General features: G+C 40.6%; 1 protein-coding gene across 1 annotated transcript in view; it reads right to left on the bottom strand.

Annotated features, from left to right (window-relative positions):
• Positions 1 to 1,642: 1,642 nt before the first annotated feature.
• Positions 1,643 to 10,092, bottom strand: part of LOC105554955 (chromosome unknown open reading frame, human CXorf66) — a 10,307-nt gene continuing 1,857 nt past the window's right edge. Inside the window, exons 2-3 of the mRNA XM_012001614.1 lie at positions 3,982 to 4,135; positions 1,643 to 2,654 (exon numbers count right to left, since the gene is read on the bottom strand). Coding sequence (XP_011857004.1) covers positions 1,811 to 2,654; positions 3,982 to 4,135 — 998 coding nt within the window. The 3' untranslated portion in view covers positions 1,643 to 1,810. The remainder of the gene's footprint in view (positions 2,655 to 3,981; positions 4,136 to 10,092) is intronic.

The raw sequence follows: 10,092 nt of genomic DNA, 5'->3' as shown, positions 1-10,092 counted from the left end.
CATTTCATCAATAGGAAACTTAGAAGATATAACTCCAAGATTCTCCTCTGGCTTCCCAGCCCTTCTGATTCAGAGTGGAGAGGTGCCATGTAGGACAAATGTGTGGACGAGTAGACCACCAACTGAGACCTTTGGAGACTGCATGCAGGGCAAACTCTTTTACCATTTTGAAGAGGAACAAAAACAATGAAAAGCCTTGTTGAGAGTTCGAAATTTAGAAAACTTAGACTAATGTTATGGTGCTCCAAGTGTGGGTGCCACAGGCTGGATCTTCACTTTAGGTAATAGCCACCAGAGGCAATGGTGTTAAAAGTAGTTATCAGGAAGGCCAGGCACAGTGGCTCATGCTTGTAATCCCAGCAGTTTGGGAAGCCAAGGCAGGCGGATCACTTGAGGTCAGGAGTTCGAGGCCAGCCTGGGCAACATGGTGAAACCCCATCTCTACTAAAAATACAAAAATTAGCCAGGCATGGTGGTGCATGCCTGTAGTCCCAGCTACTTGGGAAGCTGAGGCAGGAGAATCACTTGAACCCAGGAGGGAGAGGTTGCAGTGAGCTGAGGTCACGCCACTGTACTCCAGCCTGGGCGACAGAGTGAGACTTTGTCTCAAAAACAAACAAACAAACAACAACAACAACAACAAGTGGTTATCAGGAATTTCCCCAACTCAGCCAGAACCAAGCGAACAGAATGTTTTAGTCTATCCAGGCTGCTATAGTAAAATACCATCAACTGGGTGGCTTATAAACAACCAAAATTTATTGCTCACAATTCTGGAGGTTAGGAAGTTCAGATCAAGGCACCAGAATATTCAGTGAGGGCTGACTCTATGATGTGTAAGTGGGGTCTTTTCACTGTGTCCTCACATTGTGGAAGGGGTGAACTCTAGTCTCTTCAGCCCCTTATAAAGGATTAGTACCCTTATATAGGGCTGAAGGGTACTCACATGACCTAATTACCTCCCAAAACCTCCACCTCCTGATACCATCACATAGGGGATTAGGTGTCAACACATCAATTTGCGGGGAACACAAACATTTAGTCCATAGCACAGAGCTATTTCCAACAAGCACTGGGCATGACAGAAAGAGTCTTTTTTCTGTCATGAAACTGTGAGGACTGCACATAAACATTAAAAAGTAATTGGATTGAGACTTCAGTTGAGAGCTAATTCTAGGGAAGGAAGTCTAGGATACCCATATTGCAATTTCTTTTTTTTTTTTTTCTTTTGAGATGGAGTTTTGCTCTGTTACCCAGGCTGGAGGGCAGCTGCTCAATCTCGGCTCACTGCAACCTCCGCCTCCTGGATTCAAGCGATTCTCCTGCCTCAGCCTCCCGAGTAGCTGAGATTACAGACACCCGCCACCACGCCTGACTAATTTTTGTAATTTTAGTAGAGACGAGATTTTGCCATGTTGGCCAGGCTGGTCTCGAACTTCTGACCTCAGGTGATCTGCCTGCCTCAGCCTCCCAGAGTGCTAGGATTACAGGCGTGAGCCACCACACCAGGCCCCATCTTGCAATTTCTTTCTAGGTTTGTATGAGTGTATGTTTATGGTTCTTATCCAAGTGACCAGGTCTAAGTAAGAGACATCAAAAGATCCTTGTGCCCCCTAAAATGAAATAATAATTACAATAGTAATTTATGTCATGCATTTTATTGATATTTTTAAAATAAATCGCCTCCAAGACAGATTGGACTGATCTTGATAGTGATTTTTCCCTCTGCTGGTTTCTTAAGGGATGATGAGCATAAAATAGTTGGTATAAGTTTGCTCTTTCACACTTGGATTTTATTTTTGTTGAGCTCCTAATCATTTAGGGTTACTTCAGAGGTGACTTGATTGTACCTTCTGTCGCATGTAATGATTATATCTTTATCACTGTCATCCTCACTGTAATAACTCATCATATCACTGTCATTCACGTGATCATCGTATGCATTGTTCCTGGAATGTAACTCACGAAGGGACCTGGGAGAGGACTTGACTTTGCTTGAAACATATAGGTTTTGAGTGTTTTTCTCCTTTGCCTCAGAAATATCATTGACCAAAGGCTTATAAGTTTTGGAAACAAGATGTTTTTTCTTGTAGGATTGACAAGTTTCGGCTACTTTAGAGTTGGATAATAAGGCTGCCCTGCCTCGACTCACTGACCTTTTTGGATTAAAATGTTTGGGAGGCTTAGCCGATTCCTTTAGACTGAATGGCTCGGATGGTGACATTTCATTTTGTGGACGAGATGAACAAAGTGGCTTGGATAGCCGAGGTGGCCTGACTGGCTTATCTGAACTGGCTAGATTACACGCATAGTCTAGCTTACGTGATTTTTCTGGACTGCCTGTTCTATGTGCCTTTTCCAGGTGAGATGACTTGCATAATTTTTTTGAGCGTGATGACCTGGATGACCTTTTTGGCTTTGATGGCCTAGTTAACTTTCCTGCGCTGTTTGGTATGGATGGCTTTTGTAGACTTGAGGGCCTGATTAATTTTTCTGTACTGGATGGTGTGGATGACCTTTCCGGACTTGAGGAATCAGGTAACTTGTCTACAGTGGATAGCATGGGTTGTGTTTCAGGACTGCATTGACTGGCTGTCTTGGCTTCATTGCATGATGTTTTGGATGACTTGGCTGCTATACCTTTTTCCTTGACCCTGAAAGTATAGAAAATTTGGAGTATATGATTTAAGACAAAAGAGACCTGTTATTATTATCAGAGAACATATGGTACTGTCAGCTTAGACCTGTGGTCTTTTTGGGACTTTAATATGAAAACTGAACACAGTAAGAATTGGAGTGTGATGGCTGGGCATGGTGGTTCACACCTGTAATCCCACACTTTGGGAGGCCAAGGTGGGCAGATCACTTGAGGCCAGGAGTTTGGGACCAGGCTGGCCAACATGGTGAAACTCCATCTCTACTAAAAATACAAAAATTAGCCTGGTGTGGTGGTGCACGCCTGTAGTCCCCAGCTACTCGGGAGGCTGAGGCAGGAGAATCGCTTGAACCTGGGAGGCGGAGGTTGCAGTGAGCCAAGATGATGCCATTGCACTCCAGCCTGGGTGACAGAGTGAGACTCTGTCTCAAAAACAAATAAACAAACAAAACCACAAAAACAGAATTGGAGAGTGGTGAAAGCCACAACTAAGGTTATAAATATGAACTCTTGTTTAATGCTTTTTCTTAAGAGCATTTTACTATTTAACCACATTAGATAACTGTATAATCCACATATAGAATTACACAAAGTTGTTTCAAATCTACTGTAAAAAGAGAGAAACACACACACACACACACAGAGACAGAGAGAGAGAATGAACCTCACTTATTTCAGAATTAAACTTTTTATTAAAAAGTCACAAATTGATAATGTATCACAAGAAAAAAACTATAGAAAAAGTCATTATTTTGTATCATATTTACAACACCAAGTTATCTGTGCATATTTCAAATCATAACATTCCTCTGAAACTAAAGGAATACAGTACTGGTACCACATTTTAGTCACCAGTCTTTGGAATGGAATATTTTTAGGGAACTAGTATATAAAAGGCAGGCATTGAGATCATGAGAGTAACAACAGTGAATAATTTTTCGTGCGATTAAATCTTAAAATGGTAATTATCCAAAATGTTTTATTGTCTTTGAAAAACAGAGACCCAATTCCCTCTCTCTTTCTCTTCATTCTCCCACTCTTATTTGGATATTCATGCCCTCTTTTCCTATACTGAATTTATAATGCAATTAATATCCTGGAGTTCAGCTGAACCCTGAACAAGAGACACTTTGACTAAAGTTAATAATGTACTAGAGAATATTTAAGAGTTGATATAATTTAAGTGAAAATATTCACCTACAAAAGGTTGGTAGCTCTTCAGAAGTCTAAAGTTAATATTAAGTAACCTGAACAATGAAACCTCCACTATATGTACACACACACACACACACCTTGCACTCTTAATTCAAAGGAGTAAAACTTACATTCCTGCTTTGGATGCATCATCGCTCAAACAGTTATAATGGAGATAACAAAAACAGATAAAGACAAAAACCATGATGATAATACCGACTAAAATAAGTAGATTTCTTCTAAGGTAGTTCAATTTTGTCTGCATTGATTCAACAGGTTTATCTCCTGCAAAGAGATTGTATAATCAGAGAAGGTGTTAGGTAACCAAGTTTTTTTTTTTTTTTTTACATTGATGGTGGTTTGATAGTGTAGATCAAAATAACATTTCTTCATCAATTATTTTTTAAACCTGATTAATTGTACCACTATTATGTTTTTACCTCATGGATCCAGCCAGTCTAGAAGCTAAATCTAGGAGGCATCACTGACTAATCCATACCATTACCTGGGTTATCCCTGAATCTTGGCTTGCTTATCACATTACCCAGGTTTTTGAATCTATGTGTGTATGTCTTGCATGTATAAGTGTACTTGAGCGTCAATGTGTGTGTGAATGTGTGTAATTGAAAAGAGATGTGACAAAAACAAACCCTTGTTAAAAACCTACTATATGCTGGAGATCTGGCAAGATGGCCAAATAGGAACAGCTCTGGTCTGCAGCTCCCAGCGAGACCAATGCAGAAGGCGGGTGGTTTCTGCATTTCCAACTGAGGTACCCAGTTCATCTCACTGGGACTGCTTAGGGGTACCCAGTTCATCTCATTGGGACTACAATGGGTGTAGCCCAAGGAGGGTGAGCAGAAGCAGGGTGGGGCGTTGCCTCACCCGGGAAGTGCAAGGAGCCAGGGGACTCCCTCCCCCAGCCAAAGGAAGCCGTGAGGGACTGTATTATCTAGCCCAGATACTACGCTTTTCCCATGGTTTTGGCAATCCACAGACCAGGAGATTCTCTCGTGTCCCTACAACACCAGGGCCCTGGGTTTCAAGCACAAAACTGGGTGGCTATTTGCACCGACACAGAGCTAAATGTAGCAGTTTTGTTGTTGTCGTTGTTGTTGTTTTTCCCCCAAGTGGCACCTGGAAGCCCAGTGAGACAGAACTGTTCACTCTCTTGGAAAGGGGGCTGAAGCCAGGGAGCCATGTGGTCTCACTCAGCAGATCCGACTCCCATGGAGCCCAGCAAGCTAAGATTCACTGGCTTGAAATTCTTGATGCCAGCACAGCAGTCTGAAGTAGACCTGGGATGATGGAGCTTGGTGGTGGGAGGGGTGTCCACCATTACTGAGGCTTCAGTAGGCAGTTTTCCCCCTGACAGTGCTAAGGAGGCCAGGAAGTTCGGACTGGGTGGAACTCACCACAGTGCTGCAAAGCAACTGTGGCCAGACTGCCTCTCTAGGTTCCTCCTCACTGGGCAAGGTATCTCTGAAAGAAACGCAACAGCCCCAGTCAGAGGCTTACAGATAAAACTCCCACTTCCCTGGGACAGAGCACCTGGGAGAATGGGTGGCTGTGGGTGCAGTTGCAGTGGATTTAAACATTCCTGCCTGCCGGCTCTGAAGAGAGCAGTGGATTCTGACAAGGAGGATTCTTTCAGCACAGCACTCGAGCTCTGCTAAGAGACAGACTGCCTCCTCAAGTGGGTTCCTGACCCCCGTGCCTCCTGGATGGAGAGACCTGCCAGCAGGGGTCGACAGACACCTCATACAGGAGAGCTCTGGCTGGCATCAGGCTTGTGCCCCTCTGGGACAAAGATTCCAGAGGAAGGAGCAGGCAGCAATCTTTACTGTTCTGCAGCCTCCACTGATGATACCCAGGCAAATAGGGTCTGGAGTGGACCTCCAGCAAGCTGCAGCAGACCTGCAGAAGAGGGGCCTGACTATTAGAAGAAAAACTAAAAATAGAAAGCAGTAACATCAACATCAACAAAAAGGACCCCCACACAAAAACCCCATCCAAAGGTCATTAGCCTCAAAGATCAAAGACAGATAAATCCACGAAGATGAGGAAAACCCAGTCCCAAAATGCTGAAAATTCCAAAAACCAGAATGTATTTTCTCCTCCAAATGATCACAACTCCTCTGCAGCAAGGGCACAAAACTGGACAAAGAATGAGTTTGATGAATTGACAGAAGTAGACTTCAGAAGGTGGGTAATAACAAACTCCTCTGAGCTAAAGAAGCACGTTCTAACCAAATGCAAGGAAGTTAAGAACATTGATAAAAGATTACAGAAATGCCTAACTAGAGTAACCCATTTAGAGAAGAACATAAATGACCTGATGGAGGTGAAAAACACAGTATGAGAACTTCGGATGCATATACAAGTATCAATAGCCAAATCAATCAAGCAGAAAAAAGGATATCAGAGATTGAAGATCAACTTACTGAAATAAGGTGTGAAGACATGATTAGAGAAAAAAGAATGAAAAACAAAATGAACAAAGCCTCCAAGAAATATGGGACTATGTGAAAAGACCAAACCTATGATTGATTGGTGTACCTGAAAGTGACAGGGAGAATGGAACCAAGTTGGAAAACACACTTCAGGATATTATCCAGGAGAACTTCCCCAACCTAGCGAGACAGGCCAACTTTCAAATTCAGAATATACAAAGAACACTGCTAAGATATTCCTGGAGAAGAGCAACCCCAAGACACATAATCATCAGATTCTCCAAGGTTGAAACGAAGGAAAAAATGTTAAGCACAGCCAGAGAGAAAGGTCAGATTACCTACAAAGGGAAGCCCATCAGACTAACAGAGGATCTCTCTGCAGAAGCTCTACAAGCCAGAAGAGAGTGGGGGCCAATATTCAACATTCTTAGGGAAAAGAATTTTCAACTCAGAATTTTATATTGGCCAAACTAAGTTTCATAAATGAAGGAGAAATAAAATCCTTTCTAGACAAGAAAGGATTTTTGTCTTTTGTCAAAATATTTGTCAAATACTGAGGGATTTTTGTCACCACCAGGCCTGCCTTACAAGAGCTCCTGAAGGAAGCACTAAATATGGAAAGCAAAAACCAGTACCAGTCACTGCAAAAACACACCAAAATATAAAGATCAATGACACTATGAAGAAACTGCATCAACTAATGTGGAAAATAACCAGTTAGCATCATAATGACAGGATCAAATTCACACATAATAATATTAACCTTCAATGTAAATGAACTAAATACTCCAATTAAAAGACATAGACTGGCAAATTGGATAAAGAGTCAAGACCCATCAGTATGCTGTATTCAGGAGACCCATCACACGTGGAAAGACACACATAGGCTCAAAATAGAGGGATGGAGGAATATTTACCAAGTGAGTAGAAAGCCAAAAAAAGCAAGGGTTGCAATCCTAGCCTCTGAAAAAATGAACTTTAAACCAACAAAGATCAAAAAAGACAAAGAAGGGCATTACATAATGGTAAAGGTATCAATGCAACAAGAAGAGCTAAGTATCCTAAATAGATATGCACCCAATACAGAAGCACTCAGATTCATACAACAAACTCTTAGACACCTACAAAGACATTTACACTCCCACACAGTAATAGTGGGAAACTTTAACATCCCACTGTCAATATTAGACAGATCAAGGAGACAGAAAATTAACAAGGATATTCACAACTTGAACTCAGCTCTGGACCAAGTGGACCTAATAGAACTCTCCAACCCAAATCAACAGAATATACATTCTTCTCAGCACCACATAGCACTTATTCTAAAACCAACCACGTGATTGGAAGTAAAACACTCCTTAGCAAATGCAAAAGAACAGAAATCATAACAAACAGTCTTTCAGATCATGGTGCAATCAAATTAGAACTCAGAATTAAGAAACTCACTCAAAACCACACAACTACATGGAAACTGAACAACCTGCTCCTGAATGTACATAACAAAACTAAGTCAGAAATAAAGAAGTTATTTGAAACTGTGAGATCAAAGAGACAATGTACCAGAATCTCTGGGACACAGCTAATACAGTGTTAAGTGGGAAATTTATAGCACTAAATGCCCACATCAGAAAGCAGGAAGGATCTGAAACTGACACCCTAATATCACAATGAAAAAAACTAGAGAAGCAAGAGCAAACAAATTCAAAAGCCAGCAGAAGACAAGAAATAAGTAAGATCAGAGCAGAACTGAAGGAGATAGACACACAAAAAACCCTTCAAAAAGAAAATCAATGAATCCAGGAGCTGGTTTATTGAAAATATTAATAAAATAGACCACTAGCCAGACTAATAAAGAAGAAAAGAGAGAAGAATCAAATAGACACAATAAAAAATAATAAAGGGGATATCACTACTGATCCCACAGAAATACAAACTACCATCAGATAATAGTATAAACACCTTTACACAAATAAACTAGAAAATCTAGAAGAAATGGATAAATTCCTGGACACACACATTCTCCCAAGACTAAACTAGGAAGAAGTCAAGTCCCTGAATAGACCAATAACAAGTTCTGAAATCGAGGCAGTAATTAATAGCCTACCAACCAAAAAAAGCCCAGGACCAGACAATTCACAGCCAAATTCTACCAGAGATACAAATAGGAGCTGGTACCATTCCTTCTGAAACTATTTTAAACAATAGAAAAAGAGGGACTCCTCCCTAACTCGTTTTATGAGACCAGCATCATCCTGATATGAAAACCTGGCAGAGACACAACAAAAAAAGAAAAATTCAGGCCAATATCCCTGTTGAACATCGATGTGAAAATCCTCAATAAAATACTGGCAAACTGAATCCAGCAGCACATCAAAAAGCTTATCCACCATGATCAAGTTGGCTTCATCCCTGGGATGCAAGGCTGGTTCAACATACGCAAATCAATAAATGTAATCTATCACATAAACAGAACCAATTACAAAAACCACATGATTATCTCAATAGATATAGCAAAGGCGTTTGATAAAATTCAACACCCCTTCATGCTAAAAACTCTCAATAAACTAGGTATTGATGGAACATAACTCAAAATAATAAGAGCTATTTATGACAAACCCATAGCCAATATCATACTGAATGGGCAAAAGCTGGAAGCATTCCCTTTGAAAACCTGCACAAGACAAGGATGCCCTCTCACTACTCCTATTCAACATAGTATTGGAAGTTCTGGCCAGGGCAATCGGGCAAGAGAAAGAAATAAAGGGTATTCAGATAGAAAGAGAGGAAGTCAAATTGTCTCTGTTTGCAGACGATGTGATTGTATTTTAGAAAATCCCATCATCTCAGCCCAAAATATCCTTAAGCTGATAAGCAAATTCAGCAAAGTCTCAGGATACAAAATCAATTTGCAAAAATCGCAAGGATTCCTATACACCAATAATAGATAAGCAGAGAGTCAAATCATGAGTGAACTCCCATTCATAATTGCTACAAAGAGAATTAAATACCTAGGAATACAACTTACAAGGGATGTAAAGGAACTCTTCAAGGAGAACTACAAACCACTCCTCAAGGAAATAAGAGAGGTAACAAACAAATGGAAAATCATTCCACACTCATGGATAGGAAGAATCAGTATCGTGAAAATGCCCATACTGCCTGAAGTAATTTATAGATTCAATGCTATTCCTATCAAGCTACCACTGACTTTCTTCCCAGAATTAGAAAAAACTACTTTAAATTTCATATGGAACCAAAAAAGAGTCTGTAGAGCAAAGACAATCCTAAGCAAAAAGAACAAAGCTGGAGGCATCACTCTACCTTACTTCAAACTGTACTACGAGGTTACAGTAACTAAAACAGTATGGTGCTGGTACCAAAACAGACATATAGACCAAAAGAACAAAACAGAGGCCTCAGAAATGACACCACACATTTAAAACCATCTGATCTTTGACAAACCTGACAAAAACAATGGGGAAAGGATTCCCTATTTAATAAATCATGCTGGCAAAACTGGCTAGCCATATGCAGAAAACAGAAACTGGATCCCTTTTTTACACCTTATTCAAAAATTAACTCAAGATGGATTAAAGACTTAAATGTAAAACCTAAAACCATAAGGACCCTAGAAGAAAACCTAGGCAATACTATTCAGGACATAGGCATGGGCAAAGACTTCATGACTCAAACACCAAAAGCAATGGCAACAAAAGCCAAAATTGACAAATGGGATCTAATTAAACTAAAGAGCTTCTGCACAGCAAAATAAACTATCATCAGAGTGAA

This window comes from Mandrillus leucophaeus, unplaced genomic scaffold (genome assembly GCF_000951045.1).
Source record: "Mandrillus leucophaeus isolate KB7577 unplaced genomic scaffold, Mleu.le_1.0 Scaffold668, whole genome shotgun sequence".
NCBI classification, from domain to species: domain Eukaryota; kingdom Metazoa; phylum Chordata; class Mammalia; order Primates; family Cercopithecidae; genus Mandrillus; species Mandrillus leucophaeus.
This window is presented reverse-complemented; position numbering and strand designations above follow the sequence as displayed.